Source organism: Schistocerca cancellata, chromosome 4 (genome assembly GCF_023864275.1).
Source record: "Schistocerca cancellata isolate TAMUIC-IGC-003103 chromosome 4, iqSchCanc2.1, whole genome shotgun sequence".
Taxonomy (NCBI): domain Eukaryota; kingdom Metazoa; phylum Arthropoda; class Insecta; order Orthoptera; family Acrididae; genus Schistocerca; species Schistocerca cancellata.
The window spans coordinates 282,219,548-282,246,362 of NC_064629.1; the positions used below are offsets into that span (position 1 = coordinate 282,219,548).

The 26,815-nt window shown below is 45.3% G+C and overlaps 1 protein-coding gene across 1 annotated transcript in view; it reads right to left on the reverse strand.

Annotated features, from left to right (window-relative positions):
• Window positions 1-26,815, reverse strand: part of LOC126183546 (uncharacterized) — a 905,020-nt gene that overhangs the window by 245,972 nt on the left and 632,233 nt on the right. The window contains exon 7 of the mRNA XM_049925619.1: window positions 26,416-26,551. Coding sequence (XP_049781576.1) covers window positions 26,416-26,551 — 136 coding nt within the window. The remainder of the gene's footprint in view (window positions 1-26,415; window positions 26,552-26,815) is intronic.

Here is a 26,815-nt window from a genome sequence, read left to right on the forward strand (position 1 = left end):
ATAACTCTGGTGAGGACCTTAGTGGGCACTGACAGCAAACACACAGGGTGGCTATAATTAAAGTTTCGCTGCTTGAGCCAGTGTAGCCGGAGAACTATTTACCATATGGGAATCCAACTTTGCAGGAATGATGTTGAGACTGTATACTGCAGGATTTGTGTTGTTAGTAGTATTATTGTCACGGCTTGCCACTAGGCGCCGGTATTGGTACGGCGAAGGAGGGCTGAAACACAAGCATCAATGTGCGTTATAGTAGCAGTCAACATGGGTGTGAACAAAGTGAGCAGGGTTTTACCCGTAAGGTTGTTTTATCAAAACAACAGCAACAGTGCTGAAGCTCTTCGCGAGTATCGACTCATTAAAGGAATATGTAGAGGCCCTCTTTCTTCACAGGGGTTGAAGAACATGATTCGGAAGTGCTAATTAACTGGCGATTTGGGAAATGGTCGTGGGACAGGCCGACGGCCAGTTGCGCCACAGATTGTTGAAGAAGTTTCTGCTGCCATGGCTGACAGTGCTAGACGCAATGTGCGATCTTCAAGTAGTGCAAGAGCTGTGTCACGGCAGCTGAACATTCCACGGTCCACCATTCGAAAAGTTCCGCGAACAATTGTGAAATAGTATGTCTGGTGCGGTTCCAGGCTGTCGTGGATCCAGCTGAGCAACGTTTGTAAGATGGAACGTGAACTTGTACGAAATTAACAAACGTTACCCTCTCATGTGGAAATTAAAATGTGTTTCTTCCAATGATTTATTCGTTGTTTCTCGTCCGCGTGTTCTTACAGATGTTTCCACAAAGTTTCGTTGTCCTGCGATCACTCTTTTTGACGGGGGCTCCATCAAGTACCGAAAGCTTTATTATAACCGCCCTGTACATACATACACCTTGGGGCATTCTTTGCAGTTACGTTTAGGATCGAAGCTTTCATTTACCTTTCAAAAACGTTCACTGTACCCTCCAACGGACGCATGACAAACATAAAGACGATAGCCAAACTCGTCCCATACTTTAGCGCACATGTCTGGAGTTCTGCATTCACTGCCGTTGCTGCGCGGCGCCGCAGTTCACACATAGGCACATAGACGGAGTCTTTCACAAGCCTTCTCAGCAACAAGGGAATGAATCAAATACATCACATACCGTGAGATCAGGCGACCCTGAGGGCCAATGGTGTAATTCAAGATCCATATGCCCTCTACTGTGTAGAAGATGCAGTGCCCTGCTCTTGAGGAAAATCACATTGCACAGTTGAAGGTGAACTGTAACTGTTGAAACAGGGAAAGCAAAACGTCTGTTGTTGATGTGTTATCGCCATCTCGCCTCGAGGCATATTAAGCAATTAACGAGTGAACGAGAGAGAGAGAGAGCTGCGCCAGGGAGATTCCTACCACCAAACACAAAATCGCAAACTTACGCAAATGGAGCCCACATAAATATTAATTTCGATTCCAAAGTTAAAATTCAGTCAAAGTTTGTCTTCAATCATGTAGAATATGTAGTTGCGTGAAATCGGATGAATCTTTTGTAGACGCCCAGTGTTATTCATCTTTCATACTTTTAATAACGGGACTGACAACTTGTTTCACTGTCTAAAGATTAGTTAAGCGCCAAACTTTGTTGGGGAACATCCTCACATCTGATCTCTTCTGGGGCAATGGTCTCACAGACAGCGGCTACCGCTGGTCTAGAGAGCTTGTTATATAGTCACCTCTGAGCGACGGAATGTGACACTTCGGAAGTGGATTGTAGTCTGTTCTCGGAACTCATCAAAAAATCATGTAAACTACAGGAACATCACAAACGACAACAAGAGCTAGCAAATGCAGTATCTCTTGTACGGATTGAAGGAAACGTTAGAGCCGTGGCTGAGACTCTGGAGTCGTATAATGCAAGAGCATGCTTCAAATTTCTGTCCGGCTATTGTGCTTTAGGTTATATTGTTGGATGGTTACTGCGGTCCTCTCGCACATCCTTGACGCCCTGAGTGCTCCGTCGCTGATAGCCTCGATGTCGACGAGATGATAAACTCTGTTTCTCCGAATAAGAATGGACATTCATTGCCATTGATCCCAGGTAGCCTCCACAATTCTGCTACCGATCTTCCAATTTCATTTTTAAATTCAAAATGGTTCAAATGGCTCTGAGCACTATGGGACTTAACATCTGAGGTCATCAGTCCCCTAGAACTTAGAACTACTTAAACCTAATTAACCTAAGGACATCACACACATCCATGCCCGAGGGAGGATTCGAACCTGCGACCATAACGGTCGTACGGTTCCAGACTGAAGCGCCTAGAACCGCCCGGAGACACCGGCCGGCTTTTAAAATCAATAGTCTACGTTTTTTAAAGCTCGTCGGTAATGAATATTTGTCAGCACTCCGCACAGCTCTAGCAGTTTGCTTTGAGGTACCACAAAACATCATCTTGAGGTGTTCGTGCTCGGTTTTCTTGTAGTTCTTACATAATGAAGTGTTCGTGATGGAATTAACGTTACGCAGCAATCCATTGTATAACACTTCCTCGTACGTGCACAGTCATGCCCTCTGTTTTACCTTGGAACGAGACTGCGACAGGCATCCGATGTTCCCTGGAGTAATATTTTTTCTCCGGATGGAGAAGTCTTGGAAAATTTGTGGAGTTTAAACATCTAAGTGCTATGTCAAGGAAAGCAGCGTATGAACGTTACAAGGAGGAATGTTGCAGCATGCTTGATTTCTGGTTGATTTTCTTGAATACATCGGGCAATAATGACGACTTTGGTTGCCGAAGGCGGCCGGCTTTCTTTAGCAGAATTCAAAACAAACTAAGTCCCTTCATAGAACTGTTGTTGTTGTGGTCTTCAGTCCTGAGACTGGTTTGATGCAGCTCTCCATGCTACTCTATCCTGTGCAAGCTTCTTCATCTCCCAGTACCTACTGCAACCTACATCCTTATGAATCTGCTTAGTGTATACATCTCTGGGTCTCCCCCTACGATTTTTACCCTCCACGCTGCCCTCCAATACTAAATTGGTGATCCCTTGATGCCTCACAACATGTCCTACAAACCGATCCCTTCTTCTATTCTCTTCTTGTCCAAACTATTTATCGTCCATGTTTCACTTCCATACATGGCTACACTCCATACAAATACTTTCAGAAATGACTTCCTGACACTTAAATCTATACTCGATGTTAACAAATTTCTCTTCTTCAGAAACGCTTTCCTTGCCATTGCCAGTCTACATTTTATATCCTCTCTACTTCGACCATCATCAGTTATTTTGCTCCCCAAATAGCAAAACTCCTTTACTACTTTAAGTGTCTCATTTCCTAATCTAATACCCTCAACATCACCCGACTTAATTCGACTACATTCCATTATCCTCGTTTTGCTTTTGTTGATGTTCATCTTATATCCTCCCTTCAAGACACCATCCATTCCATTCAACTGCTCTTCCAAGTCCTTTGCTGTCTCTGACAGAATTACAATGTCATCGGCGAACCTCAAAGTTTTTATTTCTTCTCCATGGATTTTAATACCTACCCCGAATTTTTCTTTTGTTTCCTTTACTGCTTGCTCAATATACAGATTGAATAATATCGGGGAGAGGCTACAACCCTGTCTTACTCCCTTCCCAACCACTGCTTCCCTTTCATGTTCCTCGACTCTTATAACTGCCATCTGGTTTCTGTACAAATTGTAAATAGCCTTTCGCTCCCTGTATTTTACCCCTGCCACCTTTAGAATTTGAAAGAGAGTATTCCAGTCAACATTGTCAAAAGCTTTCTCTAAGTCTACAAATGCTAGAAACGTAGGTTTGCCTTTCCTTAATCTTTCTTCTAAGATAAGTCGTAAGGTCAGTATTGCCTCACGTGTTCCAGTATTTCTACGGAATCCAAACTGATCTTCCCCGAGGTCGGCTTCTACTAGTTTTTCCATTCGTCTGTAAAGAATTCGTGTTAGTATTTTGCAGCTGTGGCTTATTAAACTGATTGTTCGGTAATTTTCACATCTGTCAACACCTGGTTCCCCTAAATCGCTTCAGGAAAATTCCGGGATGGTTCCTTTGAAAGGGCACGGCCAACTTCCTTCCTCATCATTCCCTAATCGGATGAGACCGATGACCTCGCTGTTTGGTATCCTCCCCCAAATCAACTCCAATCTTCGGTTTGGTGACGATCACGAAATCTGCGACCCAGGAAGTAACTTGAAGCTCTTGTTTTCACCTCCCAGCCTTTTGAAGGTACTTTAACCATAAGAGATGTCTCGACGATGGGGAGGTAACCAAGACTAGACAAGATCAAATTGTACATGGAGTAATGGTCACAGTACATGCCCACGAAAACATTCCTCAAGTTATAACGCAGTCTCGAAACGCATAGATATCTTCCAGCAATGGCTACAGAATATTTGTTTCTCGATGTCTCCCAGCGTATACGCAGACGTCAATTCATTCGTGTAGTAAAGGTTAAGCTACCTTAAACAGGAAAGCTGATTTGAACATCACAGTGATTTACTAGGTATGGTCCTGTTAGAGGTTCTTGCCTTCCTTCGACCTTCGAACTGAATTATTCATCCAGTTATAGGACAGACAATTTAACTAACCTATATCAAAGAGATGTAAAAGAACATATACGCAAAATAACATACTGAGGTGCCTGATGTCAGTTTACTGAAGAATTTTTTAGCATATTCTAAATTTCCTTGAGAGAGAATAGCTTTTGTCCACAAATCTGCTCGGATTAAGAAAGCATGTTTGGTGTGAAACTCAGCTTGCATTTTTCGTGGACAATATCCTGTGAACTATCGATAAAAGGCAACAAACTGATTCCACAGTACGAGATTTCCGGAAAGCCTTTGACACAGGGTGACACTGCAGACTGTTGACAAAGGTCCGAGCATACGGGTTAGGTTGCCAGGTATGTAAGTGGCTCGAATAGTTTTTCAGTAATTGAACCCCGAAATTTGTCCTTGAAGGCGCGAGTTCATCTGAGGCAAATGTATCGGTAGGACTGCCTTAGGGAAGTGTGAGAAGACTATACATTAATGATCCGACGGATAGGGTGAGTAGTAATCTGCGGCTGTTTGTTGATGATACCATAGTTTATGGGAAAGTGTCGTCGCTGAGTGACTGTATGAAGAGAGACGATGACTGGGACAGAATTTTTGTTTGGTGTGATTCATGTGAAAAAAATTAAGTTAATAAAGATGAGTACGATACCCAATCACGTAATGTTCAAATGCAGTACTAGTGGTGTGACGCTTGATACAGTGCCTAGGTGCAACATTGAAATGTGACGTCAAATGGAACGAGCACGTACGACTGGTTGTAGGAAAGGTGAATGGTCGACTTCGGTTTACTGAAAGTATTCTAGAAAAGTTTAGTTCCTCTATAAAGGAGATAGTGCACATAATCCTTACGTGAATCATTCTCGATTACTGGTTATGAGCTTGCTATCCCCATCAGGTCGGATTAGGGAAGACGTAGAAGGAATTCGGAGGCTTGCTGGAAGGTTAGTTACCGGTAGGTTCCATCAACACGCGAATATTACGGAAAAGCTACGTGAACTCAATGTGAATCGCTGGAGGGAATACGTTCTTTCCGCCAAACACTGCTAAGAAAGTTCAGAGAAAAGGCAATCTGTGATAGACCGCAGACGATTCTACCACCACAAACATACATCCTGCTTGAGGAGTGTGAAGACAAGATAAATCAGGGCTCTCAAGGAAACATATAGACAGTCATTTTTCCCTCACCATGTGCGAGTGGAAAATGTGTGTGAAATCTTTTGGGACTTAACTGCTAAGATCATCAGTCTCTAAGCTTACACACTACTTAACCTAAATTATACTAAGGACAAACACACACACACCCATGCCCGAGGGAGGAACCTCCGCCGGGACGAGCCGCACAGTCCATGACTGCAGGGCCCAGACCGTTCGGCTAACCCCGCGCGGCTGTGCGAGAGGAAACAGAAAGGGAATGACTGTCGGTTGTACAAGGTACCCTACGCCATGCACCGTATCGTGGCTTCTGGAGAATGTCTGTAGCAGACGTACTTCCTCCCGCATACGTCTCATGGAGTGGCAACGATGAAAAAAAATCAGAGAATTTAGAAATCACTTTTCCCACGCGCTATTCGCGTATGGAAGAGTGAAAATGGGGGTTGAGAGTTGATGGGGGAGGAGAGGAAGGGAGTGATACCAGAAGTACCCTCCATGACAAACCGTAAGACAAACCGTAAGGTGGCTTGCAGAGTATAGATGTAAACGCAAATGTATCGTGGACTCCGAATCAGGGGCAACTTATCATTCTGTACATATACAAACGATTGACAGAGGGGACAGAAGCGATAAGTGACAGGAAAAGTTTATGCTTCGAACCACAGAGATTTGCATTTCTTGTCTAACGTTTACCTGTGAGTGAGAAAACCTGATTCACTGGAGTAGATTACTCATCGCCCACATCAGTTCAGTTTATTCGCTTATAAGCTGAAATATTTTCGGACAGTTCATCGTCGTTAGCAAGTGGGCAAACATCATTCGTCTGTTTCGGATCACATAGTTAAGTGAGGCAATACAGTGGTTAAGACAATTGACTCGCACTCTGGAGGACTGTGGTTCAAATCCCCATCCAGAAAGTCATATCTCCGGGATAATTCCTTCGTAAAAGAAAGGCCGATTTCATTCGCTATGTCTCCCCAATCCGAACTAGCTCGGTTTCTAATGAGCCGTTGCCAAAAGGAACTTTAAGTGTCCTCGGAGTCTCGAAAGAACACTCGAGCTTTTGACAGCTGCCTCTGCACCGTCATCAGGAGTAAAACCAATGACTGCGGGGGCTAGCACGGTGTTTCGCTTATACAGGCGAGATGACAGCGCCTGGAACCTGCCGGAGATGGTCGAAATGACTCATACGTGGGCAGGGGAGTTGGACAGCTCATAGCAGCTCCGGCCCGCCGCGGTACCTAGGGACGTTAGACGGCACAAGGTGCCCGCGCGAGTTTTGAAAGTTTTTCGCTTCCGCCTCCCGACAAGCGTCAAGCATCTGTTTTTGATTTCGCCGATATCCAAAGTCCGCCATCAAGCCCTAATATGTGTGTCTGTTAAACCTGTTGCAATTTGTTGTAATCCCGGCCGCCACCTTTATAACGGAATCCCAAGATGATGATGCATGAGCCAAGACTCATATTTTCAAGTTGTATTTCGTGTCCCTTTTCCATGCAATGTTCAACTACGGCCGACTTCTCAAGCTTACTTGTTTAATGATCGCGTGTCTCAGCACAACGTTCAGCAACAGTGCGAACAGTTCGATCAGTATAGATGCTGTCGCATTCGCAGGAGACACCATGCGCAATAGGCACTCGAAGAGCAACGTCCTCTTTAACAGAGCGTAATGTATCTTATATGTTGGAGGAGAGCCAGAACACTGTCTCCGCAACACATATCCTATCTTGCTGCTCGTTGCTCCTCTCACGCCGATTGACGGTGGAGCCTGAAAATGTTTGCATTGTCTCCCTTATTGTAAAAATTTTCTGTCAACACGTGTCTCAGACTCTGCAATCAAGACTGTAGGTCGTCGTCGTCAGAAACATTCTATGCTCTGTGTACTAACGTCTGCAGGACCGCTTACTTGGGTACAGTATTAGGTGCACACATCAATAAAAGTTTTGCATCACCCCGGTTCCCAGAACTCCTGAAGATAGTCGTTGACTGCTCAGAGATGTCACTAAACCCACCCAAAGATGTAAACAACCATGCATGAGCAGTACCTATTAGACGGAGGGGTCCGACAGCCGATCAGTTCCAGTCCGTCCACCAGGAAGGAGGTACACGGCTCGTGTTGTGTGTAGTTCACCCATGCCTTGACGATCAATACCGCGGTCCGCTCATGTCCACATTGTTACTTTGTGACAGGAGGGGCCTCCAGAAAGGGAAGTGTCCAGGCGTCTCGGAGTGAACCAAAGTGTTGTTGTTCGTTCGTGGAGGAGATACAGCGAGACAGGAACTGTCGATGACATGCCACGCTCAGGCCGCCCAAGGGCTATTACTGCAGTGGATGACCGCTACCTACGGATTATGACTCGGAGGACTACCTACGGATTATAGCTCGGAGGAACCCTGACAGTAACGCCACCATATTGAATAAAGGTTTTCGAGCAGCCACAGGATGTCGTGTTACGACTCAAACTGTGCGCAATAGGCTACATGATGCGCAACTTCACTCCCGACGTCCATGGCGAGGTCCATCTTTGTAACCACGACACCATGGAGCGCGGTACAAATGGGCCCAACAACACGCCATATGGACCGCTCAGGATTGGCATCACGTTCTCTTCACCGATGAGTGTCGCATATGCCTTCAACCAGACAATCGTCGGAGACTTGCTTGGAGGCAACCCGGTCAGGCTGAACGCCTAAGACACATTGTCCAGCGAGTGCAGAAAGGTGGAGATTCCCTGCTGTTTTGGGGTGTCATTATGTGGGGCCGACGTACACCGCTCGTGGTCATGGAAGGCGCCGTAACGGCTGTACGATACGTGAATGCCATCCTCCGACCGATCGTGCAACCATATCGGCAGCATAATAGCGAGGCATTCATCTTCATGAACGACAATTCGCGCCCTACCGTGCACATCTTGTGAATGACTCCCTTCAGGATAAAGACACCGCTCGACTAGAGCGGCCAACATGTTCTGCAGACATGAACCCTATCGAACATGCCTGGGACACCTGTTTATGGATGACGTGACCCACCAACCACTCTGAGGGATCTACGCAAAATCGCTGTTGAGGAGTGGGACAATCTGGACCAACAGTGCCTCGATGAACTTGTGGATAGTATGCCATGACCAATACAGGCATGTATCAATGCAAGAGGATGTGCTACTGGGTATTAGAGGTACGGGTGTGTACAGCAATCTGTACCACCACATCTGAAGGTCGCGCTGTACGGTGGTATAACATGCAATGTGTGGTTTTCGTGAGCAATAAAAAGGGCGGAAATGATGTTTATGTTGATCTCTATTCCAATTTTTTGTACAGGTTCCTGAACTCTCGGAACCGAGGTGATGCAAATTTTTTTTGATATGTGTATTTGCGTTCAAGTACAAGTCATTGTCACTTGGTTTCCTTTAGACTGAATGACCAAGCCTGCCTCACTTCCAGTCGCTGGTGTGTATAGTGTTCCCTGCGAAAGTGAGAAATGTATACTGTCTGACCAAAATTATCCGGATATCAGCTATTAGTGGTGTGTGCATCATTCGCCTTTATGGCGGCTTCAACTCCGCTGGGGACACTTTCGTTGAAGTGTCTGAATGTTTGTGGATGAATGGCAGCCCATCCTTCCTCAAGAGTCGAGACCAGACAAAGTGGCGATGCTGGACTCTACGGTCTGGAGGGAAGTCGACGGTCTAACACGTCCAGAAGGTTCAGGTTGTAGCTCTGGGCAGTCCAGTCCAAGTCAGGAATGTTATTTTCCACAAACCATTGCCTCACACACGATTCTTTCTGGCAGAATGCATTCTCGTTTATTTATTTACACGTCAAGTTCCGTAGGAGCAAATATCCAAGGTCATGGAACGAATCAGTACATGAAATTACAACATAAAGGTAATAACAGATAAAAATGAAATGTTTATGAACCCTAAAAAAAGTCAAGCCATACGTTTAAGTACACGCAATCAACAATATAACATAAGAATCAGCTTAATTTTTGAAGGTTCAAAAAATGGTTCAAATGGCTCTGAGCACTATGGGAATTAACATCTGTGGCCATCAGTCCCCTAGAACTTAGAACTACTTAAACCTAACTAACCTAAGGACATCACACACACCCATGCCCAAGGCAGGATTCGAACCTGCGACCGTAGCGGTCGCGCGGTTCCAGACTGAAGCGCCTAGAACCGCTCGGCCACTCCGGCCGGCTAATTTCTGAAGGAACTCCTCAACAAAATAGAAGGAGTGACCCATGAGAAAACTCTTCGATTTAGATGTGAAAGTGCGTGGATTACTGCTTAGAGTTTTGAATACTTGTGGTAGCTTATTGAAAATGGATGCAGCAGTATACTGTACACCTTTCAGCACAAGAGTTAAGGAATTCCGATCCAAATGCAGGTTGGATTTCTGCCGAGTATTAACTGAATGGCTTTCCACGCTGGTACAAACGAATGCAAACAACTATCATTTTTCTTCACTTGGAGTTCTCTTACGTGCACACCCTTACCACGAAAAGCAACATACCGTAACACCGCCACCTCCGTACTTCATTGTTGGCACCACAGTTTACGGCAAATGACGTTCTCCAGGCATTTGCCAAACCCAAACCCATCCATCGGACTGCCACAGGGTACAGCATGATTCATCACTCTAAATCACTTGTTTACAGTCATCTGTTGTCCAGTGGAATCGCTTTTAACACCATCTCAAGCATCGCTTAGCATTGTCTATGGAAATGTGTGGCTTCTGAGGAGCTGCTCAACCGTTGTACCCCATTATTTTTATCTCCATACACACAGTCTTTGTGCTACCTGGACTGCTGTTAGTACTTTGGAACTCAAAGGTGATTCGTTCCACTGAAATTGGGCGACTTTTTACAACCACCTTCCGCAGCCTTGACGGTTCCTATCCGTCAGTACACGAGGTCTGCTTTGTCTTGATTTACCTGTGGTTGTTCCTTCGCGTTTCCACTTCGTAATCACATAATCAACAATCGACTTGGGCAGCTGCAGAAGGGTTGAAGTGTCCCTGATGGAGGGACTCAGATTACATTCAATGACTGTTCTATGTTCGACGTCTCCTTAGTGACCCATTCTGCTCTTACTGTTTCTCTGCTGACCACACAGTATTCCCCGCCTCGGTTTATACCAACCGGTCTGCTTCTCATGATATATAGTGTTCGACTCCACATTACATAGGGGGTTTCCGAATACTTTTGATCAGATAGCGTCTGTGGAAAGAAGCAATAGAAAAAATTCATTAGTCGATGTTTTCCATGTGATGACGTGTTCAGTATCTACAACAGAGTAGTAGCGACCAATTTGGTTGTGTTACTTTTGCTCGACTCATCTGCAATGTACACTACTGGTCATTAAAATTGCTACACCAAGAAGAAATGCAGATGATAAACGGGTATTCATTGGACAAATATATTATACTAGAACTGACATGTGATTACATTTTCGCGCAGTTTGGGTGCATAGATCCTGAGAAATCTGTACCCAGAACAACCACCTCTGGCCGTCGTAACGGCCTTGATACGCCTGGGCATTGTGTCAAACAGAGCGTGGATGACGTGTACATCTACAGCTGCCCATGCAGCTTCAACACGATACCACAGTTCGTTAAGAGTAATGACTGGCGTATTGTGACGAGGCAGTTGCTCGGGCGCCATTGACCAGACGTTTTCAATTGGTGAGAGATCTGGAGAATGTGCAGGCCAGGGCAGCAGTCGAACATTTTCTGTATCCAGAAAGGCCCGTACAGGACCTGCAACATGCGGTCGTGTATTATCCTGCCGAAATGTAGGGTTTCGCAGGGATCGAATGATGGGTAGAGCCACGGGTCGTAACACATCTGAAATGTAACGTCCACTGTTTAAAGTGCCGTCAATGCGAAAAAGAGGTGACCGAGACGTGTAACCAATGGCACCCCACACCATACACCAGTATGACGATGACGAATACACGCTTCCAATGTGCGTTCACCGCGATGTCGCCAAACACGAATGCGACCATCATGATGCTGTAAACAAAACCTGGATTCATCCGAAAAAATGACGTTTTGCCATTCGTGCACCCAGGTTCGTCGTTGAGTACACCATCGCAGGCGCTCCTGTCTGTGATGCAGCGTCAAGGGTAGCCGCAGCCATGATATCCGAGCTGATAGTCCATGCTGCTGCAAACGTCGTCGAACTGTTCGTGCAGATGGTTGTTGTCTTGCAAACGTCCCCATCTGTTGACTCAGGGATCGAGACGTGGCTGCAGGATCCGTTACAGCGATGCGGATAAGATGCCTGTCATCTCGACAGGTAGTGATACGAGGCCATTGGGATCCAGCACGGCGTTCCATATTACCCTCCTGAACCCACCGATTCCATATTCTGCTGACAGTCATAGGATCTCGACCAACGTGAGCAGCAATGTCGCGATACGATAAACCGCAATCGCGATAGGCTACAATCCGACCTTTATCAAAGGCGGAAACGTGATGGTACGCATTTCTCCTCTTTACACGAGGCATCACAACAACGTTTCACCAGGCAACGCCGGTCAACTGCTGTTTGTGTATGAGAAATTGGTTGGAAACTTTCCTCATGTCAGCACGTTGTAGGTGTCACCACCGGCGCCAATCTTGTGTGAATGCTCTGAAAAGCTAATCATTTGCATATCACAGCATCTTCTTCCTGTCGGTTAAGGTTTGCGTCTGTAGCATGTCATCTTCGTGGTGTAGCAGTTTTAATGGCCATTAGTGTATTCATCGCTCCCCAGAAGAAACCAGACATTTTTATATGCTGGAAGGTAGCTGTACACAATGTTAGGTGGGTGTTCATATCATTGTGTGTGTCTCTCTGAGAGGGAAATCACAAGACAAGATTTAACTTCAATCTTACTAATAGGAGAGATGCTGTAACCCGAACCGTAGTAACCGGCTGGTGTGGCCGAGCGATTCTAGGCGCTACTGTCTGGAACCGCGCGACCGCTACGGTCGCAGGTTCGAATCCTGCCTCGGACATGGATGTGTGTGATGTCCTTAGGTTAGTTAGGTTTAAGTAGTTCTAAGTTCTAGTGGACTGATGACCTCAGACGTTAAGTCCCATGGTGCTCAGAGCCATTTGAACCATTTTGAACCGAACCGTAGTACATAGCTTCGTGCCTTGTACTGGTGGGTAAACAAGGAGCTATACCAATTTGTCGGCACTGAAGTATATCCGAACATGACAATCTAGCTTTCAGTGTTGTTTCCCAATCCTCTGAAAACAGGTCACCAAGAGGCACACTGGTGTAATTTATACCCAGGTGTCTATCATGGCCTAAATGCACACTACAACAGATGGAGGTGGGTTAAAGAGAAGTCGTCAAAGATAACACGAAATCTGCTGGGTTACTCTTGTTACTCACACACACACACACACACACACACACACACACACACACACACACACACGCACGCACGCACGCACGCACACGCACAGAGAGAGAGAGAGTGGGAGAGGGAGGGGGGAGGAGGGAGGGAGAGAGTATATGATGGTTTTCGAATCAGTCAAATTTTCTTAGATTTGGGTCTACGACAAGCGAAGTCGCACTAATTGCCAGATGCAGGAAACTGAGTGGGACACTTATTCTCAGGTTCAGTCTTGTTAGGGAGAGTGGCACAAAACAAAATTTACAACTGCGCAAAGGCTATATAAATTCTTGCGAATATTACGAACTGCTCACGCACTCCGCTGCTCGACTCGCTGCGGCTCACATCGTTACCGTCGCTCGCGCACGTCAGCGCCACTAGCCCAACGCCAAGCCGAGAAGTAGGAATGGAGGAAGAGGCAAGATTGCTGTTGCTGTGGAGCTCCTGCTAAACGCAGTCGGGAGCAACGGTTGCGGCAACAAGAAGAAGACGCGGAGGCCTGTGGCACAATTACAGTGCTATAAGTGTCAAAAGCTTGGACACATAGCCAGGGAATGCGACGGTGTGGTTGCGTGTGTTAAGTGCGGGATACCGCACGACACGCGCAACTGCACCAAACCAAAGGGTGCTGCAGCGGTGTGCGTAAATTGCGGTGGCTCGCACGCCGCAAACGCGCGCAGCTGCAGTTACCTGAAGACGTGGAAGCAGCAGAAGTTGGCCAACAAGAAGAAATTGTGGTCACCCCGCCCTCCTGCCTTAGTAGGGGAAGCGGGCTGCGCCACCAAGACGACGTGGACGCCTTCCGCCAAGCACTGCGGGAAGCCAACGAGGACGCAATCACCGCGCTCAAATCCGCCATGAAGGGTCGCCTTGTATCTCGCGTCCCGCACGACGACGGACGTGGCACCGACCCCCACCTGTACGGGGGTAGACGCGGCAACACAAACGACCGCCTCCCTGGCCGACGCGGCAATGCAGGTCGCTAGGGAGGTGGTCATACAGTCGGGGAAAACCACCGACAACAAGGAGACGGCCCCCTCGGAAGCAGTCGTCACTCCGGTCTCTGCGGAAACGCAGACGACACAGGAAGTGCCGATGGAGACCGAGGGAGAAGAAGAAGACGAGCCGTTTGAGTGCCTCCCCCTCCCCAACAAGAACTGTGTGAGGGAGGTGCTCACCAAGATCGCCGATTCCCTGCGAGACGGTAGCTACCCCCATCATGATCATCCTTACCCTTTCACGGTAGATAACATCCCTCCCCTTGCTCACAAACCCTATCCTTTCCACTGGGGGTGCGAACCCTTGAACCAGAAGCTGCACGGGAGGGAACTCGTCAGGCGTGGAGATCTGGAGACCATAAACAAGCACCCGATCTTCACGGACGAGGACTGGAGGTACATGACTGAGCAAGCAGTCAAGTACATCCAAACACAGACGCCGCCAGTGGACTACTCCCGCCTGAAGAAAATAGAATTCGGGCAGTCAGGAAGCAGTAAGAAGAAGAAGAAGAAGAACAAGAAGCCGCCGGAATCAGCCGGCGGATAAGCTGCTGCATCCACAGAAACCACAGGCCAGACCAACACGCGAAGAAAAACATTCCAAACAGAGAGGATTTCAGGAGGAACAGCTCAGACAGCTTAAACTCCGCTACCTCGGGCCAAGGTAGGCCCGTCAATAAATTGAGTGAGTAGTGAGTGAGTGCGACAGTTCTTTTTCCTTACGTAAAAGTACGGCTGGTAAGTATTGTTACACAGCTTCTAACGACCTTGATGCTCATGAAGAGCAAACCTCCGACAAAAAGCAAGTGATATAAAAGGAATGCGATATTTCTTTATTAAAACAAAACAGAAGTTACGGAGGTTGAAGACAGCATTCCGTGACATGGTGCAAGATTCAGTACGATCTAACGCAGAAATGAGCAAAGGAATGTTAAAGTCCATACCAACAAGTTTTTTCTTACAGCTGCAAGTAACGAACAAAATGACTGTCTCCTTTATAAGTCTCGCACAAATAACACCTTGTTTTGCTCGTAGTAACAACGCTTCAGAAGTGGGGGCGACAAAGTGCATCTAACAAAAAGGAAGAGAGTGTTATTACCAAGGGGTTGCATTATTTTACAATAATGACTCGGAAATAGGATATGAAATAGTTTCTTGGACTGCACTCTGTTCTTTTACGGACGTTCTGCGCAGTAAATTAGAGCTTCAGACAACAGCAAGCGCTGTAACTGTTGGTACAATACTTGCGGCAGAATATTTGTTTCTAATCTTGCGTTGCATATGGGCCTACATATTTGCGCTCTGATCACAGGTTGGAATGACACGTACGCTACGTCGTTGTCTCGTTTACATTAATAACGTCAAGTGTCGTTAGAAGATCGTAAGAAAATACATTAAGATTTGGACAAAATTTCCACTTGGTGTAATGAACGGCAGTTCTCTTTAAATATGGACAATGCAAGATCATAACTATAATCCGGCAGTATCCTATCACAAGACGAGAGGCAAACATCTCGAACAAATACTAACAAGGGGAAGGCCTCAGACACGATCAATCGACTCGACTCATATGTGACAGGTCGTGTTTACAACTTAAAATGTAAGACTGTAAGATATTATGTCTCGGCATCCCTGAGGTTTTTAGAAAACCACCTCTAAAGTTCAAGACGCCCAGTCGACTCAAAATTGAGACGATCGACAGATAATTGAAAACTGAGAGTTTTTCATTATCATGCGTTGGGTCCGCAAACTCGTACTTCCCTAGAAATCGAGGAAACAAACTGTTGAGACTGCTGATAATGTTCTCTTAAGATAAAAGCTGTTCTATGAAATCGCCGCTTGTGTAGCGACCGCGGCATGTTGCTAGGGAGCAGGGAACCTGTGTTCGATTCTCTAATGCATTCAACAATTTTTTATTTATATTTTTTCCGTATCGAAATTGGTTGGAATAGGAGAATTAATAGGGGAATGAATACGGAATAATAACAAGATAGGCAAATAAATTATTCATCATTTCTATTAGTAACGAATTAAAATTTTAAGACTCGTTTTATGATAACGATTCCGGGTAACAGTGTATGTTTACGTACGTAAAGAAATGTGTAGTGCTGCAAAGGAACCTGAAAATACGGCAAAGGTATTAGTGCCAAATGGAGGAATCCCCCTAAAATGAGTAAGCAAACAACAGTTTCAGATGTAAGCGGGAAATACAACCAATAATAACGTTTTAAATCAGTGAAATAAGACGCGTACGGTAACATAAGTACGCAATTTTCAGTAGTTGCAAACAAGGATTTTGATTACCTTCAATAATTGCAGGCACTATGGCCACACAAACGAAGAATTTGTTTTTTTATAGATACATATGTTCAAATACATATTTTATTGTTTTACCTCTCTTATTTGCTACTAGTTACTGTTATAACTAGTCATTACTAAATATTTTTCAAAATTATAGATAATTTCAGTAGATATATTATGAGAAATAAAACAGCGGCTATAGTATCGAAGTCGTCCGTGGGAGAGCCATTTTTTGTTCTGCTGGAACACAACAGTGTTGATTCCTGTAGCGCCTTTTATGCGTCCAGGCAACTCAGAAAATTAGGATTTAGACTTTATAGAATAACTGAAAAATTTACTGTCGTCTGCACTTACATCGTACCACTGAGTGTGGACATATGACATTGTCGACGACGTTCTTAACTTGGAATTAGTGCGCTAAACGCAGGAACCCGCTGGGTGCTACGTGTATTCGAGAGGAGTAGGTTAGGTGCTCCAAATCGCCAGCTATATGAATTGATAAACGGAAATACAGAAGTTTCATACACCTGCCCAGTAGAACTGATCCTTTTCACAACTTCATCACTACCATGTTGTCTGAAAAATATTAAGAGGCCTAGTGATGTTTTAGTTTTTTTTTTTTTTTGTTTTATCAAACGAATGTGAAAAATTTAAGATGTGCCACTTTGACAATACGTAGATTAAAGCTCTGGTTTCCTGCGTGAAACGGGTTCCACAAGTCCTTGGTAGATTTCTGGGGTATGTGATACTAGATACACACTCAGAGACCATGCATTTCCCGTAAGTTATTGGCTGGTGGTTTGTGGGGGTGGAGCTGGCCCTTATAGTGTCCCAGATGTGTTCCGCCAGTTTCAGAACAAGCGAATTATGTGGCCAAGACAACAATATGAGTTCACTATCACGCTCGTGAAACTAATATAGCGCGATTCTGGCCTTGTGACATGGGCAGTTATCCTACTGGAAGATGTAAAATTTGTAAATTTTTGGTAAGATCTTACGGGGCCAAACTGCTTAGATCATTGATCCCTAAGCTTACACACTACTTAATCTAACTTAAACTAAGGTACGCTATGGACAACACACACACCCATTCCGGAGGGAGGACTCGAACGTCCGATGGGGGTAGCCACACTGACTGTGACAAGACGCCTCAGACCGCGAGCTGAAAGATGTAATCACCATCAGGAAAGACATCAAACTTGAATGGGTGATGGTGGTCCACAATAAGGGTCATTTAAGTAGTACGGTAATACTCTAAAACTCGTTCTGGCACATTTTGTTTGTGTGGGTTGCACACATTCAGGGGCAAATTAGCTCCCTCCTCTAAACCTATTGTTATGCTAATATATTTATGATCACCTTGGTCTATTAATTGATTTTATTATCCCCTGGTGGTTGACTTATGACCCCCTGGAGATAATCTGCCTTTTGAGAATCCCACCACTCCTCCTCCTCCACATCTTCCTACACACCCCACTGGAAAAAGGGGCACTATTTTATGTCACCACTCCCCCATTCATTGCTGAGAAACTTTTCCTCTCCTGGGAAATTCTGCAGCCATCCCCTCCCATCACCCATCTGGAAATTGGCAGGAAAAAGATACAGTCTATGCTGAGCTGATCGAAAATACGTAGGGTAGTCTCCTTTCTTTATTTTGGGTGCTATCCTGTCGGAATTTGGCAGGAAAAGCTCAGCCCCTACCCTTCTCTCCCCCACCTGGAAAAATCGCTTAGTCTGTACTGATTTGTTGGATTGAAAGGTGAAAGTATTAACCTACCAGCAACTAGATGTCCCAATTACATAATTACACTGTTCGAGATTGAAGGTGTTATCTTGTTGGAAAATTTTCGTGTGTGTGCTCACCTTGATGAGTAGGTATTGACGGAACTAGTGCACAGTGCCACCACCAGAGGACATGCCCCCACTCACCACCCCAGTCCTCCACTTTGAGAAAAAACTGGCGGGAAAAATCGCTCAGCCTCTGCTGAGCTGCTGGACTGGAAGGCGCCCATGACAGAAAATTCAAGCCATTGCAGAGGGCATAATAATATACTGCTTCTTTATAAAATTCAATTTGCATAGCAATTTGCAGGGTTGGATCTGTTTGGCGAAGAAAGCTGATCATTCTTTGCTGTTGGAAGCTACAGGGCTTGTATAGTACCTAAAAAAAGTAATTAAATATGTAAGTAGATCGCTTTTTGCCAATCGAGCAATGAGTACCATTACGTAGTCAGTGTCAACAAAAAGCACTCGACACATGTAATTACACTGTCACAAACCGTGCTATACATATTTGACAAAAACTTTTCAATCACGTCTTCCCGCATGCCGCCCTGCATACATGCTCTGGACTACCAGCAACCCCTTGGGTCTTGAGCGCTAGACTGGGATGCGCCGGTCGCCTATGGAACAATGTGTGATACTGGATGTCAGCTTCCTTTGTAATTTGATACAGGACTCACTTCTTGTATTGTTCCCAAACATACACCTTCCACACTAGCTCATTGGAGGCAGCTGCTCTATGTGCTCACCTTGCTGTGCTTGTACTGACTGAGTTAGGTCAGAATATCATCAACAGAGGACGCTGGGAAAAATATCCTTCCTATCCCTCCTCCTTCCAATTCCCTCCTCCCTTCCCTTTCCCTCACCCTCTAGTTACTTCTTGTTCGACAAAGCATCAGGTAGTGGCAACTCTTTGATACTGATATCTGGGAAATCCGTATTGAAACACATGCACTCTCTCTCTCTCTCTCTCTCTCTCTCTCTCTCTCTCCACCTCCATCCTTTCTGTCAAGTGGTTACTTCCCGACCAGTGAACATCTGTCACGTGCCACCAGAAACCACACTAAACCCTCCTTCGTCCTCTAAAAAGTACTGGGTACCTAGTAAATCTCCAGCCCTACCCAAAATTTTGGGCTGTGGATGATTTGGAAATAGTATATCTCCACTACCCACACTCAATTACATTGACTGACTAATCAGTTAAATCGATACCTTCTGTGTGGGACAGTTTTCCTTGCTTCCTATTGGTGGATAATAGGACTGACATATTTGGCGGGAAATTCTTGGGCTATCCAGAATTCGATCTCACAACTGCCCGATTTCTGAACCCTACCCTTCACCCTTCTGGATTCACCTTTCATCATATTGGTGGCGACGAGCAATGTTATTTCGTCTGGTGGGAAATCCATTACATTGGAGGCATCTGAAAATGGTAGTGAGAATTTCAAATTTCAGCTTAGTTGCGCTATGTCGCTAAACAATTTGCAGGAGACAGGACAGCGGTTTGACTGGAGTATCATCGCAATACCACTATTGGAAACAAGAAATTGATCAATCGAGAATTTGATGTCATGATTGGAAACGGTGCTGTATGAAATAACACTTGTTATATCAAATTTCGGGGCGGGCAATTTATGCCGTCACGGTTGTATAATTCCTGACCACCTGCAGGTTTGCTAAGTGTATCTTTTAAAACACTATACAATTCCCAAGTTGGTTTTCTCTGCAACACCAGAACGAAAAAGGAGGGTAAGGGTATACTGCATAGTAGGATAGTAACAACAACAAATCCACCTTTGTTGAAACAAAAACCAATCCACTTTTCTGCTGCAAGAGAGAGTCCACTGGGATGTACTGAGAAGGGTCAACGCCACACACAGCAGCCATCGCTAAGTGGACAGAGCACTTTGTAAACACATACACTTCAACCACAATCCATTCTGTCGTAGTTGCCATGGTTAGATATCAAAGATCGCAGAAACTTCCGTAGGCCACTGCCGCTGGTCGTCTTCACACGATCTCCAGGTATTCACACATTGGTCGTATCAGATGCTCTGAGGCCAGAGAGACTGTCTCCGTAACTTCCCAGCCGTCAACAGACCAATTTACATGGGGGAATAATCGGCCAGCGCAAATACCATATTGAATCTTCTCACACAACATACACACAATCGATCAGGCTGCCCAATGCATACTGAGTATTAGCTTGCTATTCACTTGCCCAGAGGGTGACACAGTTTGGTCTACTTCACCCACATACTCTGCCTCACCGGTTCAGTAGGCTCAGCAATAGCTCCCGCCTTAAGCTGGAAATGTCCGTTCATTCTAACTACAATCTACCTCCGCCATGCACTCAGACAACAAGCAGAGTCGTCCTAGGGAACAAGCCACATATTTATCAGTGTAACTACAATTAAATATTATGATCACAGCGCCAATCTGGTGACATTCGACAATGAGCGAAGTATCACGACTACCTGTTTGTGACAACTGTGGTTCTGGAAATATTCTGGAAATATTAGTTTCCCATGTAAATCTACATCCTCCTTATTATTTGATGTAATTTTCCAGATTAAACCTTTCTTACCTCTTACAGCTACTGAAGTACTGAAATTGCAGTTTTCCATGTAAGAAACCGAGAACTTGTACCTCCCTTACAACCACACATCGTCCCGCCCACAACATTTTCTTTGCGCATGTCGGAACACTGACCACAGTAAATTTACATTCCAACCCATACGCATTCCATACAAGCAGTGTAACTATTGTTTATATATGTACAGCGTCGAAAAACGTTGTGGAATGTCTATATTGACACCAGCTAGGTGTCTGGTTTCTCCTCAATTCTAAGTAATTATTTGACATTACGGTCTTCCAGCCAATCAGATTCAAGAACAGCTTGGATATAGCTTCAGTCAGAATTTCCGGAAGGTGCTGCATCCCACCAAGACTCTCTTATATGGGAAAGAAATGACGGCCGCCTTGCCTTCAACTACCTAATTTCAACTACTTTTCAAGGCCACTCAACTATCCACGTCCCATACATGCAGACCATCGTAAATGGGAGTCTCTTTCTTTGTGTTTTCTAACAGGGTAGCGTGAATTTGAAAACAAATATTCTTGCACAAAAATCTTTATTATCTTCTGCATATACATTTACACTCTCTCTTCATTTTTGCTTGCTGTGATTTTCTGAGTGTAAATGCACATATACCGAGTGGCGCAAAAAGAACACATGTCCTGTGAAACAGCAACAATTTTTTGACGTACTGCAACTTTCATGTCATTGTGTGTACGGGGTTTGTTCCAATAGACTACTTTTTAGGTGAGCCCATAAGAAGAGGCCAAAAAGCTGACAAATCTGGCGAGCGTGCTAGCCAGTGGACATGGCCGTAACGTGAGATCACGTGTTGGGGAAGCATTTCTCGAACAACTAACACGGAATCATTAGCCGCGTGGGCTGTGGAAAAAAAAAGAACACCCAACGATTCCCACTTTGGACACTTCACACAACATAGTGACTTTTGAACTCTGCAGTAGGTTTTGATGCACTTCTTGTGGGTTGTCTACTGCCAAAAAGCGACATTTTTGTTTGTTTGCATACCCGACTAAGTGAAAATGTGCTTCATCGCTCAGCATCAACATAACATCATCAGCAGCAGGAACATCAAACATTCTGTGACAAAACTGTCTCCATTCATTATAATCACAATCGTGAATGTTCTGCGCGATCATAATTTTGTAAGGAAGAAAATTTATCTGGTCCTTCACGATGCGCTGCAACGAGTGACGAGACAATAGAACATACGCTCTTACTCTATAGACATTTTTCCTGCGTTGGCACCGTGCGACGACGACCAGGCAACGTCTGCTTCATTACTGATCCACTGTTGAATTGACAGAGTAATTACTTTTGAAGAAATGTTCAACAGTGAAAACGCGACAATGCACGGCCCATTGCGCCTTTCTATTGAATTTGGACGCTCTAACCTACGAAACAACAAGTGTCCAACCGCGCCATGCCGCTCCCGCCACTGATACTACCCAAGTCGAATCCGTGCGTTCTTTTTGCGCCACCCTGTATAGTCTAAGGTAATAATGATTTTGCACAACAATAATTGTTTTCAAATTCTCTCTACCATGCGGAAAAAAGACAAGGACTTCTATTTACAATTATCTGAGTGTATGGATGTGGGTAGTTGGATGACCTTGAAAAGTTGTTCAGACTTGGTAGTTGAAGCCAAGGCAACCCTAGTTTCTTACCCATACGAATATCGTCAGACTGGTGCTGCAGTGGTAATATTTAATTGTAATTAAACTGATAAATATGCGGTTGGCTTCCTAGAACGACTCAGCTTGGTGTCTGGACACGTGGCAGAGGCAGCCGGTGGCCAGAACAAGTAGAGCCGCCACTGAGCTTCCCGAACCGGTCAGGTGGGATACGACGGTGCAGTTGACCTAATCGTGTCACTCTCTGCGCAGATGAACAGAAAACTAATACTCACTTTGTGTTGGGTAGTCTTCGCGATCGTGTGTGTTGCGAGTATTCTCCGATTTTTACGTGTGGCGAGTGTCTGCACTGGATGATTATTCCCCTAATGTAAAGTGAGTGGTTGACTGCTTGGCAGTCACAGCAGCAACCTCTCCGCCCTCTAAGCACCCAGTACGACCCGTGTCTGGATGCCGGGAGGTGGCTGGCAGCTGTCGGTATGGCTGGCGCACAGGGACCTATGAGAGTATCCAAGATCTGTGACATCTAACCGTGCGGGCTACTATGGAAAGGATCATGGGTTATGTGTATGTGTTTACATAGTGCCCTGTCTATATGCGACAGTTGCTGTGTGTGGCGTTAAGTGCTTCTCATTACATCCCAGTGGACTCTGTCTTGCAGCACAAAGGTGGAGTGGTATTTGTTTAAATAAAGGTGAATTTGTTGTTACTATCCTATCATGCGGTAAGCCCTTACTCTCCTTTATCTTTCTGGTGTACCACAGAGAACCAACTTGGGAATTCTATAGCGCTTTAAAAAATACACTTAGCATACCTGTAGGTGGTCGGGAATTACACAACCGTGATGGCATAAATTATGGGCGAAATTTGAAATTACAAGTACCATTTTACACAGCAACCATTTCCAATCGTGACATCAAATCCCTGACTGATCAATTCACTGTTTCTGATAATGGTATTGCGAGCACATCCCAGCCAAACCCCTACCCTGTCTCCTGCAAATTGTTTAAGGACATAACGCAACTGAGCTGAAATTTGAAATTCTCACTACCATTTTCAGATACCTCCAATGTAATGGATTTTTCAGCAGACGATCTAACGTTGCCTGTATCCATCAATATGAGGAAAGGTGAATCCAGAAGAGGGGAAGAGTAGGGTTTGGAAACTGGGCAGTTTCATCGAATCCTGAATAGCCCAAGAAATTCCTGCCAAATATGTCAGTTGTAGTATCCAACCATTGGAAGCAAGTAAAAACTGTCCCACACAGAAAGTATAGATTTAATGAATCAGTCAATCGATTTGATTGAGTGGGGTTAGCACAAATGTAATATTTCCAAGACATCCAGACCCAGCAATTTGGGTAGTGCTGGGGGTTTATCAGGTATCCGCTACTTAGTTCAGGACAAAAGAGGAGTTAGTGTGATTTCCAGTGGCACATGCCACACGTTTGCTGGTCAGAAAGTAACCACTTGAGAGAGAGAGAGAGAGAGAGAGAGAGAGAGAGCACATGTGTTTTGACAGTAATTTCCTAGCTAACAATAGCAAAGAGTTGCTGCCACCTGATGCTTTGTCAGACAGGAACAAACCAGAGGATGAGAGTGGGGGGGGGGGGGGGGGTAGGATGGGATTTTAGAGAGGAGGGGTAGGTAGGTTATTTCTCCTAGCGTCCTCTGTTGGTGCTATTGTGAACTAACTTAGTATCTGCACTGCAGGGAGAGCACATAGAGCAGCAGCTTCCACTGAATGGCGTGGAAGGTGTATGTTTGGGAACAAAACAGGAAGGTACTCTGGTGCCAACTTTCAGAGGAAGCCGACATCGAGTATCACTAATTCCCGTGCAGGAGACCAGTGCCTCATAGTCCAGTGCTAGGGACTCAAAGGGTTGCTGGCAGTATGGCGTGTGTGGTAGCGTGCAGCTAAGTGGCCAGTGTGTGGGTGGGCGATAACACAATGTCCTGGTTAGCATAGTACCCGGCACATCTGACCTGGGGTCGTTGCGAAGATGTGATCGGAAGGTTTCCACTGGATATAGGTTGTGGTGGTGGGCGAGGGTGCGAGGGTGCTTGTAATATCATGAAATGGTGCATACAAGACCTCAGATATAAAACGAGGTTTTTCCCACAAGTTTCAATATTCCACACAGTCAATCAGTTTGATGAGATATTTGCCACTAAATATGCACGTCATCAATCATAAGTGTGTCATTATTTCCGGGGAACCGAGATGTTGTGGGATCAGGGCCATAAGGAGTTCTCCTAGTATCTGCCAGTGACATCACAAGAGTGAAAGTACAATGATTGAGCTATTTCCCACCAAGGAGGAGCCCTGTCTCCCACATATTGATTAAGTAAAGTGAATGCAAATTGAATTAAACAATATATTATTACATTGATCTGAATTTTGTGCCCTGAGATCCTTTCTTTCCAGCACAGACTAAGACCTTTCCTCACCAATTTCCAGATGAGGGGGGAGAGGGTAAGTGGGGGAGGCGAGAGGAGGCCATGGTGATTTCCCAGAAAGGGGAAAAGAGGCTCATATTGGAACTGGGGAGGGGTGACAAAAAAGTGTACCTTTTCTGGATGGGGGGAGGGGGTGGGATGGGGGATTGTCGTAAGGATGGGTTATCCCCAGAGGATCATAAATCAACCACTAGAGTGTCATAAATCAATTAGCATTACAATAGGTTAAGCGGAGGAGGATAATTTGCCACCGAATGTAAGCTTTCCCCTGACTGTATGCAACCTGCACGAAGAAAATGACCCAGAAGCCTCTTTACTCTACTAATGGTTCAAATGGCTCTGAGCACTACGGGACTTAACATCGGAGGTCGTCAGTCCCATAGAACTTAGAACTACTTAAACCTAACTAACCTAAGGACATTACACACATCCGTGCCCGAGGCAGGATTCGAACCTGCGAACGTCGTGGTCGCGCGGTTCCAGACTGGATCGCCTAGAACCGCTTGGCCACCCCGGCTGGCTCTCCAAGTAAATGAACATAGAACTTTTAATATAGACTATCAACATTTCTAATTATGATGACTGTTTCGATAGTATTTGCTACATTATGTGTATTGTGATGATCGTTTTGACGTTCCATGTAAGTGTGTAAGTGTTCCTGGTGGTCTAGCAGTTGGAGCGCTAGACACTGGCCCTGGAGGTCCCGGGTTCGGTCCCGGATAGGAGCCGGGATTATTCCCATTCCAACCTCTTCAGGACCGCAGCAGGTCCGCTCAGCCTGCTATCAGACTGAGCACCAGCGATCTTTCCTGGGGACAGGTCTTTAATCTACTAATCACGTAGTCCACAGTTGTGTCTTCGATTAGTACTACAAGAACCACGGAAGCCCAAGTGCTTTGTGCCTGCAACAGAACTGTACTCTGTTGTCAGATCTGCCCATTATGTTTTACAGTGCTGACGAGCCTACGGCCTCCACTTCCTGTGATGAGGCTTGGAAGCCCGACATCTTGTAGCTTACTCGTGATTTCACCGTCTTGCGACCACTTTTCGTGGATAAGCACAGAAACACCTGACCAGCTTTTCCATTTTCGACACGCTCGTTCTCAAAAGCCGGGCTATAATAATCTGCCCTTTACCAGACTCGTTCATCTCAGTGGATTTCCGCATTTGCGCTCGATGTCGTCGCCAGAATGATACCACATTCGTCTCTTCTTTCCTTACCACGTCACTTGCCCGTAACGCCAACAGATGGCATTCAGTCTCGCGGTGGGCGGTGACCATAATGTTTCGGCTGATCGTCGTATACACTATCGGATCCTTATCACTCCAACCGAAAATGATTCTGCGTACTGACACAATGAGAACTAACTGGATGACAATATTAAAGGGCAAATTTCTATTGTGTATCATCAGTATACTCGGTTGTAAGCTGCCATCGTGATGTGGTGCTAGTAAAATATTGACAGAAAGTCAAAGGAATCATACTTTGCAAATAAGCTTTTTGTGTAATCGCGTATCGTGCAGATGCAGGCCACTTACCCAGCAGTGGAGACGTTGGCGATGCGCAGCGTGGTGTTGCGGTGCTTCAGAGAGTAGGCCCTGCGATAGTCGAGCGTATGCCAGTGGTGCGAGCTCGTCAGCCACGACGGGAACCTGCACTTGGCCGGCGACGACGCTGCAACACGCGCCACCAGCTCACATCTACTACTAGTCTTCCAACCATACTGTAGTATAAAGACAGACAAAAATATTGTTAACGAACTCTTTTACATCAAACTTCCCCGGCAGAATTAGACATCTTAAAGTACCAAAACTTATAAACTTTCACAAATTCCTAATTACAAATTATTTTTTAAAAAATACAGTAGCTCTTCACGCTACTGTATCCTGTGCAAGTCCTTCATATCTGTACAGCTGCTACAGCTTACATCCTTTTGCA